This window comes from Oryctolagus cuniculus, chromosome 13 (assembly GCF_964237555.1).
Source record: "Oryctolagus cuniculus chromosome 13, mOryCun1.1, whole genome shotgun sequence".
In the NCBI taxonomy this organism is placed as follows: Eukaryota; Metazoa; Chordata; class Mammalia; order Lagomorpha; family Leporidae; genus Oryctolagus; species Oryctolagus cuniculus.
In genome coordinates, this window is record NC_091444.1 from 34,263,860 (window position 1) to 34,284,228 (window position 20,369).

The 20,369-nt window shown below is 41.5% G+C and overlaps 1 protein-coding gene across 1 annotated transcript; it reads left to right on the forward strand.

The window, feature by feature from the left end:
- The first annotated feature begins 721 nt into the window (after window positions 1-721).
- Window positions 722-1,721, forward strand: LOC100354806 (small ribosomal subunit protein uS2-like). Its single transcript, XM_002717506.5, has one exon. The coding sequence runs from the start codon at window positions 807-809 to the stop codon at window positions 1,692-1,694; it is 888 nt and encodes a 295-aa protein (XP_002717552.1). The 5' UTR covers window positions 722-806; the 3' UTR covers window positions 1,695-1,721.
- Window positions 1,722-20,369: the final 18,648 nt, after the last annotated feature.

Genomic DNA, 20,369 nt, shown 5'->3' on the forward strand with positions numbered 1-20,369 from the left:
TGTACATGCAAATATGCACAAATCATGGTACATAATTTCAGGGACTCTGAAAATCCCTCCATGGACCCCTTAAGAATCCATGAACCACAAGAAAATTCTGCTCTAGTTTTTTTCCTTATGCATTTTAAGCATCTCCTTCCCACCCAACATTCACATCAAAATAAAGATCCATTGAAAGTTACTTTTTTAAAAAAACTTAATTATATTTAATTATATATGTGAGTTTCATAAATGCAGTAAAGTAATTCAGTATATGTATACACATATAATTGATACAGTGTAGTAAGCATCTCCCTTTCCTTAAATATTCGTTATTTCTTTGTGGTGGGAAAACTTCAAACTCTTTTCTTTCAGTTCTATGTAAGAAATACAATAGGGCCCAGCACTGTGGTATAGCAGGTAAAGCTGCCACATGCAGTGCAGCATCCCATATGGGCGCCAGTTGGAGTCCCGGCTGCTCTACTTCTGATCCAGCTCAATGCTATGGCCTGGGAAAGCAGTAGAAGATGGCCCAAGTCCTTGGGTCCCTACACCCATGTGGGAGACACAGAAGAAGCTCCTGGCTCCTGGATTCGAATCTGTGCAGCTCTGGCTGTTGTGGCAAATTGGGGAGTGAACCAGCGAGTGGAAGACTTTCTCTCTCTCTCTCTCTCTCTGTCTCTCCTTCTCTCCATGTAACTCTGACTTTCAAGTAAATAAATAAATCTTTTTAAAAAAAGAAATACAGCCTTTTCCGCGCTACCCAGCGAGGGGTCCATACGGCGTTGTTTTTGATTCCCGGCGTAACTTAAGGGGAAGCTGTCACAATGTCCGGAGCCCTTGATGTCCTGCAAATGAAGGAGGAGGACGTCCTCAAGTTCCTTGCAGCAGGAACCCACCTAGGTGGCACCAACCTTGACTTCCAGATGGAACAGTACATCTACAAAACGAAGAGTGATGGCATCTACATCATCAATCTGAAGAGGACCTGGGAGAAGCTGCTGTTGGCGGCTCGTGCTATTGTGGCCATTGAAAATCCTGCTGATGTCAGTGTGATATCCTCCAGGAACACTGGCCAGAGAGCTGTGCTGAAGTTTGCTGCTGCCACTGGAGCTACTCCCATTGCTGGCCGCTTTACACCTGGAACCTTAACTAACCAGATCCAGGCAGCCTTCTGGGAACCACGGCTTCTGGTGGTTACCGACCCTCGCGCTGACCACCAGCCTCTCACGGAGGCATCTTATGTGAACCTGCCTACCATTGCTCTGTGTAACACAGACTCGCCTCTGCGCTACGTGGACATTGCCATCCCGTGCAACAACAAGGGAGCCCATTCAGTGGGTCTGATGTGGTGGATGCTGGCCCGGGAGGTTCTGCACATGCGTGGTACCATCTCCTGTGAACACCCCTGGGAGGTCATGCCTGATCTCTACTTCTACAGAGATCCTGAAGAGATTGAAAAAGAAGAGCAGGCCGCCGCTGAAAAAGCTGTGACCAAGGAGGAGTTTCAGGGTGAATGGACGGCCCCAGCGCCCGAGTTCACTGCTACTCAGCCTGAGGTTGCTGACTGGTCCGAAGGCATGCAGGTGCCCTCTGTGCCTATTCAGCAGTTCCCCACTGAGGACTGGAGTGCTCAGCCCGCCACTGAAGACTGGTCTGCAGCGCCCACTGCTCAGGCCACCAAGTGGGTGGGAACAACCACTGAGTGGTCTTAGGCTGCTTGTCACGGGCTCTCACGCAAACATGGAAATGAGGTTGAATGAAAATAAACATCAGTTTCTACAGACAAAAAAAAAAAGAAAGAAATACAATAAATTGTTTTAAACTGTAGTCACCATATTGTGTAAGAGAACAGTGGTATTTATTTCTTCTTTCTAACTATTGTTTGGTGCCCATTATCTGATCTCTCTCTCACCAACACCCCCCACTTCCTCTAGTGACTACTATCTACTACTCTGAAATCAACTTTTTTAGCTTCCACATATGAGAGGGAAAAATGTGGGGTATGTCTTTCTTTGCTGGCTTATTTCACTTAACATTATGTCCTCTATCCATGTTATCACAAATGACGGGATTCATTATTTTTATGGCTGAATCATAGTCCATTATTCATATACACCATTTTTTCTTTATTCTTTCATCTGTCAGTGGACACCTCAGTTGATTGCATGCCTTGGCTGCTGTGAATAGTGTTTCAATAAATATGGGAGTGCAGGTGTTTCCTTGATATACCATCTTCATTTCCCATTGAATATTTCTTCTGCACCTCATCTATTGAGAATCACGCACAGTAGGCACTTAAAATTCTCACTATAAATATAAAAAAGATACAAATTCTAAATGTGTTAGATTTTGAATTACTATCTTGTTATTTTTTCATATAATTTTCACTAGCTTTCCTCCAAATTAATGAGATTTCATTTTGTGTTTTCAGAAATAAAAATAAACAAACAAGGAGACATCAGGCTTCAGTTGGACAGCAGAATCTTCTAGACTCTTATTCCTGTATGATTTTGAATTTAAATTTCAGAGAGAAGGTAAGGAAATGGGCATGAAAATTGTAAAAAGGACGAGATTCCAAGATGGCTGAACAGGGAAAAGACATGCTGATTTTGATCACAGGAAGATAAGCAGGGGAGGATCTACAGTTGGAGAAAAGTTTTCAGTGAAATGTCTACAGAAGCAAGAGAGACTCCATGGAGCAGGAAAGATTGTACAGACATATAGCAGCTCACAGAAGACCACCAGCGACTCCTGTGGCTGGCAGCTGGTGGGGAAACCATCTTCCCTGAGTGAGGTGAGAGGAGTCTGCAGAAGCCCTTGCTCCACTGGTGATGTGGTCTAGAGCAGAACCTCACGATCCCCACTGACTGAGTCAAGGCATATGAGCTGGCAGAGGACTGGGCGGGAGAGGAGTGCCTACTTAACTCTGTGAATGGAGGGCACATTGCTTCCTTCCCCCTCCCTCAACCAAGGCACCTGACAACCAGCAGGGTGCCATTTTCCAAGAATAAGGGGAGTGAAGTCTGACCTGGAGAGTTGGTGGGTGCCCATTTGGCATGTTGCTCCCATCAAAGTGCTAGGCTCAGCTTGCCGGGGTGGAGCTATGACAGAATCTGTCTGGCAGGTGGCTTGCTGCAGGGATGGAGCAACTCTCTCTTTGGATGGGGAAGTTCACAGAGCAGAGAATGGATTCCCTGCACCCTGTGACTGTGTAAATCCTGTGATTGTGTGATAGGCCAGGAAACTGATAAGGGTGAGGGTATGCCTGGTTCTTTAGGCAATTCCTGAACCAACTTCAAACACTCAGAATTACCTGAGTGCTGGGAATGGACATATCATAGAGGGCTCTATGCTCACCCTACAGAGCACATGGATTCTTTCTGCAGTTCACGCACCTGAGTGAGTGGGAGATACAGGCAAAGTCGTTCAACTTGGCTCAAAGAAGGGTGGAGGCAGGAATCATGCCAGCCAGGGTAATCATCCCTCTACCCTACTGACTACAGAGGTGATCTACCATACATCACTTGGATGTTACCTTGGACTTTTGCCCCACCCACAAACACTGGCCAGAGATCCCTGGCCCAACCCAGTACACACCTCTGGATATACCCTAAAGGTGCAGGTATCCCACTATGCCTAAGGGTACATTCCCAATAACAAAGACTTTACAGGAGATATCAACAAATATTTCTCCAGATGTGTAAAAATAAACCTAGAGGGCCAGCACCATGGCTCACTTAGCTAATCCTCTGCCCGCGGAATCAGAATCCCATATGGGCACCAGGTTCTAGTCCTGGCTGCTCGTCTTCCAGTCCAGCTCTCTGCTGTGGCCTGGGAAGGCAGTGGAGGATGGCCCAAGTCCTTGGGCGCCTGCACCCGCATGGGAGACCAGGAGGAGGCACCTGGCTCCTGGCTTTGGATTGGCGTAGCTCTGGCAGTAGCGGCCATTTTGGGGGTGAACCAGTGGAAGGAAGCCCTTTCTCTCTGTCTCTCTCTCTCAATGTCTAACTCTACTGCCAAATAAATTTTTAAAAATAAACCTAAAAATTCAAGAAACATGAACAAGGAAAACAATATGACTCCAGAAAAGGAGCATAATAATAATAAATATTAGACCGTGAAGATGAGGATATTGATGGACTGTGTGAAAAGGACTTCAAACAAATGATTGTCAGATTACTCAAACACAGAGAAGCAATTACATGAGTTAAAGAAATCTGTTAATGACATAGATGAGAAAGTCTTCTGGGAAGCAGAAACAATCCCTGGAGCAAGGACAGTCTCTACAACATAATATGCTGGGAAAACTGGATTTCCACATGCAGAAGTATGAAGCAAAATCCCTACCTTACACCTTACACCTTACACAAAAATCCACTCAAAATGGATTAAAGACCTAAATCTACAACCTGATACCATCAAATGATTATAGAACATTGGGGAAACCCTGCAATACATTGGCATAGGCAAAGGTCTTGGAAAAGACCCCAGAGGCACAGGCAATTAAACCAAAATTAACAAATGGGGTTACATCAAATTGAGAAGCTTCTGTATGGCAAAAGAAATACTCAGGATAGTAAAGAGGCAACTGACAGAATGGGAGAAATTATTTGCAAACTATACAACTGATAAAGGACAATAACCAGAATATATAAAGAGCTCAAGAAACTCCACATTAATGTGCACTTTGGGACATGCTCAAACTGACTTGTCCCAAACAGTAGAGTTAGAAACATACCAAGGGATTCCAATTCAATCCCATCAAGGTGGTATGTACCAATGCCATCTCACTAGTCCAAGTGATCAATTTCTGTTCACAATTGATCATAATGATAGGACTAAGAGCCAAAGGGATCACATAAACAAGAATAGTGTCTGCAAATATTAACTGATAGAATAAAAAAGGGAGAGAACAATCCAACATGGGAAGCGAGATACACAGCAGACTCATAGAATGGCAGATGTCCTAAACAGCACTCTGGCCTCAGAATCAGCCCTTAAGGCATGTAGATATGGCTGAAGAGCCCATGAGAGTATTTCAGGCATGGAAAGCCAAGACACTCTGGCAAAAAAAAAAAAAAAAAAAAAAAAAACCAACACCTAAATGAAAGATCTCCGCAAGTGAGATCCCAGTGGAAAGAACAGATCATCAAAGAGGGAGGTACCTTTCTCTGAAGGGAGGAGAGAACTTCCATTCTGACTACGGCCTTGCCTAAATATGATCAGAGTCAGTGAACAAAGGGCTTCCATGGCCTTGGCAACTCATGACAAGGGCCTAGGGTGATTACTGATGCCATAAACAGGAGTGTCAATTTGTTAAGTCAACAACAGGAGTCACTGTGCACTTACTCCTCATGTAGGATCTTTGTCCTTAGTGTGCTGTACATTGTGATTTAATGCTATAACTAGTACTCAAACAGTATTTTTCACTTTGTGTTTCTATGTGGGTGCAAACTGTTGAAATCTTTACTTAATATATGCTAAACTGATCTTCTGTATATAAAGAGAATTGAAAATGAATCTTGATGTGAATGGAAGGGGAGAGGGAGCAGGAAAGGGGAGGATTGCGGGTGGGAGGGACATTATGGGAGGGAAGCCATTGTACTCCATAAGCTGTACTTTGGAAATTTATATTCATTAAATAAAAGTTAAAAAAAAAGAAACTCCACATTAACAAAACAAACAACCCAGTTAAGAAATGGGCAAAGGACTTAAACAGACATTTTTCAAAATAGTGAATCCAGATTGCCAGAAGACGCATGAAAAAATGCTCAGGATCACTGGCCATCAGGAAAATGCAAATCAAAACCACAATAAGGTTTCACCTCACCCAGTTAGGATGGCTTTCATACAGAAATCAACAAACAAGAAATGCTGGCAAAGATGTGGGGGAAATGGTACCTTAACTCACTGTTGGTGGGAATATAAACTGGTAAAGCCACTAGGGAAGACAGTATGGAAATACCTCAGAAATCTGAATATAGAGCTATTATATGACCTAGCCGTCCCACTCCTGGGAATTTATCCAAGGGAAATGACGTCATCATGTGAAAGAGTTATGTGCACCCCATGTTTATTGCAGCTCAATTCATAATAGCTCAGACATGGAATCAACCCAAATGCCCATCAACTGAAGACTGGATAAAGAAATTATGGGATATGTACACAATGGAATACTACACAGTGGCAAAAATGGAAAAAAAAAAAGAAATCTGGTCATTTGCAACAAAATGGATGAGTCTGGAAAACATACTTAAAGAAATAAGCCAGTTGCAAAGGGACAAATAACTTATGTTCTCCCTGACCTATGATAACTAATAGAGCACCTAAAACACAGTCTGTAGAAATGAAATTGACACTTTGAGAAGCAATGACTGGAACAGCCTTTGTTTTGACTGTTGAGGAACAGGGTTTTTTGTTTTTGTTTTTGTTTTCTCATACTATTTGGTGAACTCTTAACATAGTGTTAATCATATGTGTATAAAAAATTGAAAATAGATCTCAGTGGCCGGCACCGCAGCTCACTAGGCTAATCCTCTGCCTGCAGTGCTGGCACCCCGGAGTTCTAGTCCCAGTCAGGGCACTGGATTCTGTCCCGGTTGCTCCTTTTCCAGTCCAGCTCTCTGCTGTGGCCCGGGAGTGCAGTGGAGGATGGCCCAGGTCCTTGGGCTCTGCACCCACATGGGAGATGAGGAAGAAGCACCAGACTCCTGGCTTTGGATTGGTACAGCGTGCTGGCCGCAACACGCCTGCCGTAGCGGCCACTTGGGGGGTGAACCAATAGAAAAAGGAAAACCTTTCTCTCTGTCACTCTCTCTCTCACTGTCTAACTCTGCCTGTCAAAATAAATAAATAAATAATAAAAATAGAAAATCTATATCAGTAAAAAAAATAAGAGTGGAAATAAGAGACAGAGGATGAAGAGGGGTAGGAGAATGGGTGGGAGGGCAGGCACAGTTGAAGAATCACCATGTTCCTAAAGCTGTTATTATAAAGTGTATGAAGTTTGTAAATATAAAGCTGTATAGTTCTTCAAACTGTTGAAATTTTTACTTAGTATATACCAAGTTGATCTTCTGTATATAAAGATAATTGAAAATGAATCTTAATGAAGAGTGGGATGGGAGAGGGAGGAGGAGATGGGATGGTTTGCAGGTGGGAGGGTGGTTATGGGGGAAAAACCACTATAATCCAAAAGTTGTACTTTCACAATTTACATTTATTAAATAAAAGTTTAAAAAAATAGCTATATGCCAACAAAATGGAAAATATAGAAGAAATAGTTACATTTCTGGACACATACAATATATGGAAATTGAGGCATGAAAACATAGAATACTTAAATAGACCAATACATTGAATCAGTAATAAAGATCCTCTCAATTAAAAAAAACCCCAGGATTAGATGGCTTCGCTGCTGAAGTCTACCAAACTTTTAAAGAAGAACTAATTTCAATTTTTTTTGAGAGAGAGAGATTTATTTAAGTCAGAGACCTCCTGGTGGAGTGACCAGCATGGGGGCTCCAAGAGAGGGAACCCCCCCCCCAATTCTTAAACTATTCAAAACAATTGAAAGGAAGGGAATTATCCCAAACTCCTTCTATGAGGCAGCATCATCTTAATTCCAAAACCAGGAAAAGAAACAAAAAAGGAAGAGAAGTGTTGACCAATAAAACATTGATACAAAAATCTTCAGCAATTTAGTAACTAACTGAATCCAACAACACTTCAAAAAGAACTACCTGGACCAAGTGGGATTTATCTAAAGGTTGCAGGGTTAGTTCAACATATGCAAATCAATAAGTGTGATATATCACATTAAAAAATTGATACATAAAAATCACATGATTATATCAATAGATGCAGAGAAAGCATTTGATAAACTACAACATCCTCTCATGATAAAGGAATGTTCCTCAACACAATCAAGGCAATATATGACAAACCAGAGTCAGCATCATATTGAATGGGGGATAGCCAAAAGTGTTTCCACTAAGATCTAGAACCAGAGAAGGATGCCCAACTTTAACATTACTATTCAATATAGTTCTGGAAGTTTTAGCCTGAGCCATTAGGCAAGAAAAAAGAAATCAAAGGGATATAAATTGGAAAGAAAGAAGTCAAATTATTATTATCCTTGTTTACAGATGACATAATCCTATATGTAGAGGAACCAAAAGATTTCACTAAGAGACTTTTGGAAGACTATACTTTCAGGGATCATTTCTATAGTTCACTAAGAGATTTTTGGAACTCTAAAGAGAGTTTGGCAACATTGCAGGTTATAAAAATCAGCAAATAAAAATCAATAGCATTTGTGCACACAAACAATACCATGGCTGAGAAATAACTTGTAAAATCAATACCATTCACAATAGCTAGAAAAAAAAGTTTAAATACCCTGGAATAAATTTAACAAATTATGTGAAAGATCTATACAATGAAAATTACAAAACATTAAGGGAAGAAATAGAAAAAGACACCAAAAAATGGAAAATCTTCCATGTTCATGGATTTGAAGAACTAATATCAAAATGTCCTTACTCTCCAAAGCAATTTACAGATTCAGTGTGATCCCAATCAAATTACCAAGGGCATTCTTCCCAGGAAAAAAATTATCCTAAAATTTGTATGAAAACACAAGAGATCCCAAACAGCTAAAGCAATCTTAAGCAACAAAAAACAAAGCCAGAGGCATAATAGTACTAGATTTCAAGACATGCTACAGGGCATTTATAATCAAAACAGGCTAGTACTGGTACAAAAATAGACATGTAGACCAATAGAACAGAACAGAAACCCTAGAAATTAATCCATATGTCTACAACCAACTTATCTTTGATATATGAGCTAAAATTGCTTGCTGGAGAAATGACAGTCTCTTCAACTAATGGTATTGGGGAACTTGGATCTCTGTGTGCAGAAGTACAAGCAAGACTGCTACCTTACACCTTATACAAAATCAAATCAAAGTGAACCAAGGATCTAAATCTTTGGACCTGATATCATAAGGTACTAGAGGAAAACGTTGGGGAAACTCAGCAAGACATTGGCATAAGCAAAGACTTCTTGGAAAAGACCCTAGAAGCACGAGCAATTAAAACAAAAATAGACAAATGGGATTAACAGCAAACTAAGAAGTTTCTGCACTGCAAAGGAATAACTCAACAAAGTGAAGAGACAGCCAACAGAATGGGAGAAAATATTTGCAAACTATGTGTCTGATAAAAGATTAATATACAGGTTATATAAGGAGCTAATGAAGCTCAACAACAACACAACTAAATCCAGTTAAATGAGCAAAGGACATAAAGAAGCATTTTTCAAATGATGAAATACAAATGGCCAACAGATATGTGAAAGAAATGTTCAAGATCTCTAGCCATCAGAGAAATGCTGATCAAAACCACAATGAGGTTTTACCTCACCCTGGTTAGAATGTCTTTCATCCAAAAACAAAAAATAAGAAATGCTGGTGAGGATGTGGTTTAAAAAAAAAAAAAAACTACTAATCCATTATGGAAGACAGTATGAAGATTCCTCAAAAATCTAAAAATAGATCTACCACATGACCCAGCCATCCCACTCCTGGGAGTTTATCCAAAGGAAATGAAATCAACATATGAAAGAGTTATTTGTACCCCCATGTTTATAGAAATAGACAAATAAATCTTTAAAAAAAAAAAAAAAGAATGAAGGCCAGCATCACGGCTCAATATGCTAATCCTCTGCCTGCAGCGCTGGCACACCAGGTTCAAGTCCCGGTCGGGGCGCCGGATTCTGTCCCGGTTGCCCCTCTTCCTGTCCAGCTCTCTGCTGTGGCCAGGGAGTGCAGTAGAGGATGGCCCAAATCCATGGGCCCTGCACCCTCATGGGAGACCAGGAGAAGCACCTGGCTCCTGGCTTCGGATCAGCACAGTGCGCCAGCCGCAGTGGCCATTGCGGGGTGAACCAACTGAAAAGGAAGACCTTTCTCTCTGTCTCTCTCTCCCTCTCACTGTCCACTCTGCCTGTCAAAAAAAAAAAAAAAATGAAATCCTTTCTTTTGCAACAAAATTGATGCAAGTGAAGACCATTGTGCTTGGTGAAATAAGCGAGTCCCCAAAAGAGAAATATCATGTTTTTTTGACATATAGTAAATATAGAATACAAAAAAACCCATAATGTATAAGAATAAAATTGTCATCTTATTATTTGGTTTTTGTGTATAGCCCTTTCCATATTTCTGTGAAGCAGTGATCTTTCTACTTTTTACTTGTTGAACACTGTGGTTGGTGATGCATTAAGCCTGTGATTATAAAGTAAATTAAATGTATGTAATTGCAAAACATAAAAGGGAAAAAAGGAAAGAAGGAAGGAGGGTGATTGAGGAATGGAGAAAAGGGTGGAGAGAGAGAGGGAAGTATGGATATCTTCTTAGAACTGTATCTAGGGGTTGGCACTGTGGCACAGTGGGTTAACACCCTGGCCTGAAGCACCAGCATCCCATATGGGCACCTGTTTGAGTCCTGGCTGCTCCACTTCCGATCTAGCTCTGTGCTGTGGCCCGGGAGGGCAGTGGAGGATGGCCCAAGTCCTTGGGCCCCTGCGCCCATGTGGGAGACCTGGAGGAAGCTCCTATCCTAGCTTCAGATCAGCACAGCTCCAGCCGTTGCGGCCATCTGGGGAGTGAACCAGAGGACGGAAGACCTCTCTCTCTCTCTCTCTCTACCTCCTCTCTCTCTCTGTGTAACTCTGACTTTCAAATAAATAAATAAATCTCTTAAAAAAAAAAAGAACTGTATCTATGAAACCCATGAAAATTGTTTTGTTTAAATTAATTTTAAAAAAGAAAGAAAATTGTAAGAGGAGAATGACCCACCATTTGTTTAGAAGACATATGACCTTACAATATATTGCCTTTTATAGCACTTCAATATTCAAAACACTTTCACATACATTATCCTACATGACAGCCTGTAACGCAGGCAGGGCAGGTTTCATTATTCCATAGTACTGATAAGAAACTCAAATCCAGAATGGTTTCATGAATACGCAGTCATGCAGCCATCTTAAGCGGAAGGGCAGGGATTTAAATATAGAGCTCTGAATTCTCCTTATCCCTACAAAAGAAGTCAAGGAGAATGTAGCATCATTTTTTAAAACAAATAAAAATGAAAAACTGCACATATTCATGAAAGGAGGTGAAATATTTATAAAAACTCCTTCAATCCAAATGCATGAAATTTAACTTTCAGTTATTGTTCCACAGCATCTGACTATTTGAGAAATGCCTAGTAAATCCATTTCCCTTTCTTTAAAATGCCAATTGCCCTTTGGTTAGTCATAGGGGTTTAATCATTTGTGAAAAACGAAACAGCCATATCTTCAACTAGTGCCATTGTAATCACTAGGGTAAATAGTCTGCAATCATTTGTATTATTCTTTATGGGATAATGGGTTCAAAGTTGTAAAATCTGGAAATATTTTACCACTAGAATGAGGGAGGCATTTTCCACTTTGAATCTCAGCTGTCCCCACCCAGAATCACATCTTACAAGTGCAGACCCTTATTTTATAACTGAGATTGAGCAAACCAATTCTGAAGCTACCACACATGGACTCATAGAACTAGAATGGACCCTGAAGTTTCATTCTCTTTCTCTCTCTCTCTCTCTCTCTCTCTCTCTCTCTCTCCTCTGTTGTTGATGAAGATACAACCCTTTCCCATCAGCCCAGCTCCACTCACAGAACATGCCTCTTCCTCGCTATGGGTACTCTGTACTTTGAACCCAATGTGGGGTCTGGAATCAGTGAAATTCACCAGACTCACCCTGTGTTGGTCACTGGCGAATACCTGGAGACAAAGAGCTGTTTTTAAAGCAGTTGGAGATCTTAAATGCCATTGCACCAATCATGAGAGACCAGCAAAATGTAAGACATTAACGTGTATTTTATATAGACACCTGCTATGTATTCAGAATTGCTACTGTTTCTAATCCTCCTAACATGCACTGATTTTGATGGTTACAGATGACAAATCTTAGATTCACAGAAAAGGTAGGGAATTTACATGTTAAACTTACAAAAGGATGAACCCTTTACATTTTCTCCATTGTTTTAATAGAAGTTACATGATGTGTCCAGAAACACATAACTGATTACTAATAGATCCAGAATTTGAGGTTTATCTGACTCCAAATGCCGTGTTCTTTCCATTATATAAATTCTTACCAAAGTTCAGTCATTCAAATATCTTCATGATTTGTGCAAACATCTTGTACCCTGAACATTATTTTTTTCTTACATGGAGTATAATTTAGTGGACAGACAATAGTTCTGAAGTCAAACTATCTAAGATCCAGTTCTATTGTTGCCTCTCACTAGCTTTCTTACCTTGAGTAGGTTATCTTCCAGGGTCCTTACGTTTAAAATGGAGACAGACAATAGCACCTCCTTTGTATGGTTGTTTTGAGGAGTAAGTGAATTAACGTATGTAAAGCACAGTAGTAAGTACTCAACCAGTCTTCATTAGCATGATTTTAGCCTTTTCCTAAAATCAGGATTTCTGCAATATAAGTGAATATATTAAATGTGAGTGAATATATTAAAATGGTGAAGGATTTTTATTATTCAACAGTGAGATTACAAGTTTAATGTGATAACTATATTTCAATAAACATTAAAACTAATACATAAGATGTAAATAAAAGGTGTTCATTCCTGTGTCATATAAAATAACTTCCAATTTGTCAGTCATGCTTTGGAAATATGGCCCCAGACCAGAATGTTCAATATTTGAAGAGTTCCATTTTCCATGAAGTTTTTGAAGTATCATCATCTCTCTCCTACTTGTGAAAAACAAAAACCTTCCTAGAACCCTTTCCATCCCAACCCAAAAGAACTGCACATACTAGTCAACAGCCAAAACTGCCATATGGGCAACCCGGGCTGTAAGGGAGGCAGGAAAAGCAAGCAGTCAGCATTTGCAGACTCTAGATTAGAGACAAGCGAGAGAAAAGGGAATGGGAAATGGGTATTGAGGTCACTGAGCAACACATTTGGTTGCAGTTCATGTTTCAGCTCAGCCCAAACTACTTTTTCATTTAAAAATGGGAGCTGCCATGTTCAAAATGTTTTTTAAATGAAACTGACATGTCACTTGTACTTAAGTATGCAAGCCTACTTTTTGTTGGTTTTTATGATGTTATTGCTAACAATTCAAAGAACACTCTCCCCAGATATTGGGGTTGGGTTTCTCCCAATTAGAAAAACATTCCAGTTGGGGAAAAATTTGAAAGCTTACTTTTCAAATTTGAACTGAGGGGAAAGGTGGAAAGGATACATCTAATGAGTACTGTGTTTCCACTAAAACAGACCTGCAAAGAAAATGCAAAGTATAGACAATAGTAATAATTGCTACACATTGTAAATAAGTAGTAAAGGCGCTCTATTATTATTCCATAGTATCACTTGCCTAATATAAAGTGTTTAGGATTTCCCCAGTTTTGAAAACAAGCTTGCTTGTTCAGCTGGAAACATCTTAAACTTGTAATCCTCATGCTCCAATGTTCTTTTTCTTCTGAGCCCAATGTCGAGCATTTCTGCCTGTTAATAAACGAAGTGCTTAACTCCTGGCTCTCAGCACTCCCCAGGCCCAACAACCAGGTTTCTTTTGCCTCAGCCTTCTCCAAAGCCCCTGTCCTCACCTCATCTGGGCTCCTGTCAGGCACACCAGTATTTGTGCAGTCCTAAGGCCAGGGCTTAATTTCCTTCACTTGCTTTTATCTTTCCTACAATGTCCTTGCAAAGGGTTCTAATTTTGCTCTATTATTTCCTTTCTCTATTCCTGATCTCTCGTTTCTTCTTTTCCCAAATTATCCCCATAGGAATTGACTTGCAATTTACATGATTTAGAATCCAGATTCTCCCAGATGTTGACAAGACATACAAAAGTAGATTGATTTTTTTAATTTATCTATGTGTTTATTTATTTATTTATTTGAAAGTCAGAATTACAGAGTGAGAGGGAGAGAGAAATAGAGGGAGAGAGAGATCTTCCATCTGCTGGTTCACTCCCCAGATGTTGCAATGGCCAGGGCTGGGCCAGGCTGAAGCCAGGAACCAGGAGCTTCCTCCAGGTCTCCAACATGGATGCAAGGGTTCAAGGACATAGGCCATCCTTTGCTCACTGCCTTCCTAGGCACATTAGCAGGGAGCTGATTGGGAAGTGGAGCAGCCAGGCCTCAAACCAGCACCCATATGGGATATATGCACAACAGATGGCAGCTCAACCATCTACACACACAAAGCGAGCCCCAGAAGTAAACTTCTTTTGTTGATTTTTTTTTACTTTGAGCAGAGAGACAGAGAAACAAACAGAAAGAGCTCCCATTCTCTGGGTCACCCTACAAATGATCATGAAGGTAGAAACTGGGCCAGGCTAAGCTGGGAGCCAGGAACTCAATCCAGGTCTCCTAGGTAGAAAAAACTCAATTACTTCAGCCTCCACCACTCTTTTCCATGTTCTGCACTAGCATAAAGGTGGAATACTGAACTGGAGCCAGAAATCAAAACCAGCTACTCTGATACAGACACAGGTGTCCTAACTGGCATCTTAACCACTAAGTCAGATGCCTACCCCTATCTCAGAATTTAGTGAAGCAAGAACTTATAGTCAAGAACAAATTTCCTATGTATCTGAAAATACTTACAGATTCTCATAAAGAGAAAGATAAAAGAGCAGGTCTATGCTGCACAACACAACATGCTTCTGAATACGTGACTTGCTTTCCAAAGACCTGGATGAGGTTGTCTTGAGGTGTGGTTGTCCTTAAGGCATAGTGTACTCAAAAACATTAAAAAGTCCAGAGCTTTTGCTTGCTGGAAGTTCAGAATACAGGCCGTCTTTTATGACAAGGCATTTATGACTTCTAATAAACAACTTTAGATAGGGAGTAATTAATAGATACCCCATATTTCAATATCACTTCATCATAGATGTTATTCCCTCTGTTCTATGGAGCTTCACCCTTTTCTTCAACATGATTCTGTTCCCAGAAACCACTCTACCTTCTCTCCATCAGCTTTCTCCTTCCATGTTATGAGGGTCTCAAGGCCAGTATGCCTAAGATAATTCAATTGCTAATATTGCAAAGACAAGAACTATTGGTGCAAAGACAGCGGTCACATCAAGTGGTCAGGTCATGTCTTATAGGCTTGGTCTTTAAGGAGACTTGTGTGGGTATACTGACTAGGATATGAATCTAGAGGGAGGATTGTTCTCCCCCACACTTGGGTTAATGAGTTTTCATTAAACAACTCTCTGTACATCTCTGTTCTAGGTACTTCTGTGACCTCTGAAGTAGGAGCATAGTGAAAAGGCAGAGGCATTGGAATCAGAGAACTGGGTTCTAATCCCAGCTGCACTACTACCAAGTTGAAGAAATCATGTAAACTCTCTGCACTTTATTTTCTTCATTAGTAAAAGAGGGAAGTGACTTTGCAAGAGGTTTTATGGAGATTAAATGAGATCATATTTACAAGTTAAGGGTCTGGTGTATGGAGGTGCTAATTCAGTGTTACTATTATTATTTAAATGTAGCCTGTCCTCAAGAAACATGCTATTTATTTGAAGAGATGAAACGTACCATCAAATATTAAATGATTTAGTAGAAGCAATAAGTGCAATTGGAATTCAGAGTTGAACATTTGTGAAATGAGCACTATTTTAGTAACAGGTCAGTGTAGTGGACTAGCAGGTTAAGTTGCTGCTTGTGATGCTGTGATTCCATATCACAGTGCCAGTTTGAGTCCCAGGTACTCATCTTCCAATCCAGCTTCCTGCTTATGTACCTGGGAAGACGGCAGAGGACAGCCCAAGCACTTGGATCCCTGTCCCCCATGTAGGAGACGAGGATAGTGTTCCTGGATTCTGTCTTCAGCCTGGCCCACCCCTGGCCATTGCAGCCATTTGGAAGTGAACCAGCAAATGGAAGATGTCTCTTTCTCAATCTCTCTCTCTCTCTTTCTCTCTCTCTCTCTCTCTCTGCCTTTCAAATTAAAAAATGTAATATTATATAAACACCATATACTCATTAGGGGCACTGGGAGCAAAAAGAAAGAACACTTTTTTATCAAATGAGCACTGGGGCTCTAAATATCTGCTTCAAATGTGATGGTTTAAATGGATGTGGGTGTGGTTGCCTAAGTCCAAGGCAGTAAAAAGAGATAGGAGATTTGCTCCACCTACACACCATTGACTTTCTCGGGAACCAGTGCTATCTTACTGTGAGCATTCTTTCCATTGGAGTGCTGAGCGTGACTCAGCAACCTACGCAGTAGAGCCCTTTTGAAGGTTAGTGTGAAAAGACTAGGAAAAACCTGCCTGATAGGCTGAGAAGGGAAAGGTGATATGCACTTTGCCATTTACATTCCTTCATTCATGTGGTGAGCAAACATTTACTGATGAGTAGACAGCAGGGTCCCTAAGTATTTGGATGACAGTTGCCACTCACAAGCTCTGTAATGCACACAGTAACTGGACTCTCCCTGTCTCCTTTTTGATACCATCATAGTGGCAGCAGCAGTCATGACGGCTGCAGTGACATGAGAGTATTTCCTAAGAAAGAAATAACCTTAGGCCTCTGGCAGATCTTCTAATCATGACATTTAAACCTTTTTTTTTTATATTTGACAGGTAGAGTTATAGACAGTGAGAGAGATAGACAGAGAGAAAGGTCTTCCTTCCGTTGGTTCACTCCCTAAATGGCCGCTATGCAAGGAAATAAAATGAGGCAAAATTAGAAAACACATTTTATCCATGTCCTAAAATCAGACAGCCTCAGAGGCAAAACCCTACAGAGGAACTCCACAAAAATACTAACCGTTTATTTTTTTAAGATATATTTATTTATTTATTTGAAGGACAGAGAGAGAGAGAGAAAGAGAGACAGAGAATGATTCCATCCACTGGTTTACTCCCCAGATAGCCACAACAGCTGAAGCTGGGGCCCGTCTGAAGCCTCAAGACAGAAGCTGCTTCCAGGCCTCCTACATGGGCGCAGGGGCCCAAGCACTTGGCCCATCTTCTGCTGCTTTTCCAGGCATGTTAGCAGGCAGCTGGGTCAGAAGTGGAGAATCTGGGACTGGAACCAGTATACATATGGGATGCCAGCATCTCAGGCAGTGGCTTTACCAGCTATGCCACAACATTAGCCCCTAATAACTCTTAAATCACAATTTTCTGGGAACACGTATCATCTTATTACTTTCTACAGCATCCTGGAAAGCAGATTTCACGTGTCAACTACAAAGTGTAGAGGATACTGATATTCTAAAGGATAAAGTAACTGACCCAAGGCCACACACCTAACTATTAAGTGGCCTTTTAACCAGGATTTAAGTGCTCATAGCCTGCTTCATTAAAATGTACCAACAAGTACATTAAGTACTGAAAATGTAATAAAAAGAAAAGCAGACCTCAGGCATCTGAAACTGACATACTTGCAAAGCCTAGGTATTGAGCATCACAGCTAAGCCACAGCATTGTCCTGTTAGACACAATCTCTCAGAGTACCAGCACCACCCCAGAGGCCACTGTGACTGTGACAAAGCGAGGCAAGAAACCAAACCATTCTGTTATCTTGTCTAAGCACAAACAAAAGCAAGGGCCCTGTGCAAACCATGAAAACACCAGACTCTACCTTGGATAAAATGAGTGCTGCTTCCAGTTAAAACTTGCACCTCATTGAAATCCTCTCACTTTATAGATGGAATTTATTATGATACCTAGTCATAGAATTATGCCCATGCACTGATGGCTTCTAATCCAGAGCAAATCCCACCTCCTGAATCCTCTGCAAAATCACCTAGCATGAGCCCAAAGCCTGTAACTGGTCATCCTAGTGCTGGGGCCGGCGCCGTGGCGCAGTGGACTAATCCTCCACCTGTGGCACCGGCCTCCCATATAGGTGCTGGTTCTAGTCCCAGCTGCTCCTCTTCCAATCTAGCTCTCTGCTATGGCCTGGCCTGGGAAAGCAGTAGATGACGGCCCAAGTCCTTGGGCCCCTGCAACCGTGTGGGAGACTGGAAGAAGTTCCTGGCTCCTGGCTCCTGGCTCCTAGCTCCCTGCTCCCGGCTCCCGGCTCCCAGCTTTGGATCTGCACAGCTCCAACCATTGTGGCCATCTGGGGAGTGAACCGGCAGATGAAAGACCTTTCTCTCCGTCTCTCCCTCTCACTGTCTGTAACTCTACCTCTCAAATAAATAAAATTTAAAAAAAAAAAAAAAGAAACACCCTAGTGCTGTACCTAGTGCTGTAGTGCCCCCTGGGTCCTATGGTCTCCCCTTTGATTCAAGCTTTAAGTCCCTCTTGCTCAATCACAGGTGCATTCCTGCAGGCCTTTGGCTGGAGAGCATTAACAAACATGGACATTCACCCAGATTTAGAAGCAGCTTTCGCTGCCTCTGTCTTGGATGTTTGAATTCAGTAACACTCAGGCTGCAAGATAACTGTTTAAGAAGCCACCTTTGTGTAGCTGGAAGGTAAGGTCCTGTTGAACTGAGCCCTGGCATTTCCTTGAAAAACTTCAACATTGCATTTATTTTGCCTTCCTAGGAATAAGATCCCTTGGAATCTTTCTAATATGTGGCCAGATCTGTACTGTTCTTTGGTGAAGTTGTGTAAAATATCTTCTACCCTCAGGGAGTTTAAAGTCTAACTGGAGGGCCAGCATTGTGATGCAACAGGTTGAACCACCACTTCGGATACTCACATCCTTGAATGCCTGGTTCATGTCTTGGCTACTCCACTTCCAATCCGACATCCTACTAGGAATACCTGGGAGGCAGCACATGATTGCTTAAGTATTTGGACTTCTGCCACCTACATGGCAGACCCAGATGGAGTTCCTGTCTCCTGGCTTCTACCTGACCCAGCCATCTGGGGCATGAACATGAACCAGCAAATGGAATATCAAACTCAGTCTCCGAAGCCAGGAGTCAGGTGTTTCTCCTGGTCTCCCATGCGGGTGCAGGGCCCAAGGACTTGGGCCATCCTCCACTGCACTCCTGGGCCATAGCAGAGAGCTGGACTGGAAGAGGAGCAGCCAGGACAGAATCCGGCCCCCCGACTGGGACTAGAATCCAGAGTGCTGGCACCGCAGGCAGAGGATTAGCCTATTGAGCTGCGGCGTCAGCTGATACATATCATTTTTTTTTATCTTTTATTTAATGAATATAAATTTCCAAAGTACGACTCATGTGTTACAATGGCTTCCCCCCCCATACCGTCCCTCCCACCCACAACCCTCCCCCTTCCCACTCCCTCTCCCCTTCCATTCACATCAAGATTCATTTTCGATTATCTTAATATACAGAAGATCAGCTTAGTATACCTTAAGTAAGTATTTCAACAGTTTGCTCCCACACAGAAACATAAAGTGAAAAATAATAGATGATTTTTTTTTAAATGATGATGAAATCAGATCAGACCTATTGTCATGTTTAATCCCAGTGAGAGTCAAGTTGGGAATTGATAATTTCTTTCTTTTTTTTTTTTTTTTTTTACAGAAGATCAGTTTAGTGTACATTAAGTAAAGATTTCAGTCGTTTGCACCCCCATAGAAACACAAAGTGAAATATACTGTTTGAGTACTCGTTATAGCATTAAGCCTCAGTGTACAGCACGTTAAGGACAGAGATCCTACATGAGGAGTAAGTGCACAGTGACTCCTGTTGTTGACTTTACCAATTGACACTCCTGTTTATGGCATCAGTAATCTCCCCATGCACCAGTTATGAGTTTCCAAGGCTATGGAAGCCCCTTGAGTTCTCCGACTCTTATCTTGTTTAGACACGGTCATAGTCAAAGTGGAGGTTCTCTCCTCCCTTCAGAGAAAGGCACCTCCCTCTTTGAAGACCTGTTCTTTCCACTAGGATCTCACTCACAGAGATCTTTTTGCCAGAGTGTCTTGGCTTTCCATGCCTGAAATACTCTCATGGGCTTTTCAGCCAGATCCGAGTGCCTTTAGGGCTGATTCTGAGGCCAGAGTGCTATTTAGGACATCCGCCATTCTATGAGTCTGCTGAGTATCTCACTTCCCATGTTGGATCACTCTCCCCTTTATTTATTCTATCGGTTGGTGTTAGCAGATACTAGACTTGTTTATGTGCTCCCTTTGACTCTTAGTCCTTTCATTATGATCAATTGTGAACTGAAATTGATCACTTGGAATAGTGAGATGGCATTGGCACATGCCACCTTGATGGGATTGAATTGGAATCCCCTGGTATGTTTCCAACTCTACCAATTGGGGCAAGTCAGCCCGAGCATGCCCCAAATTATACATCTCTTCCCTCTCTTATTCCCACTCTTATGTTTAACAGGGATCACATTTCAGTTAATT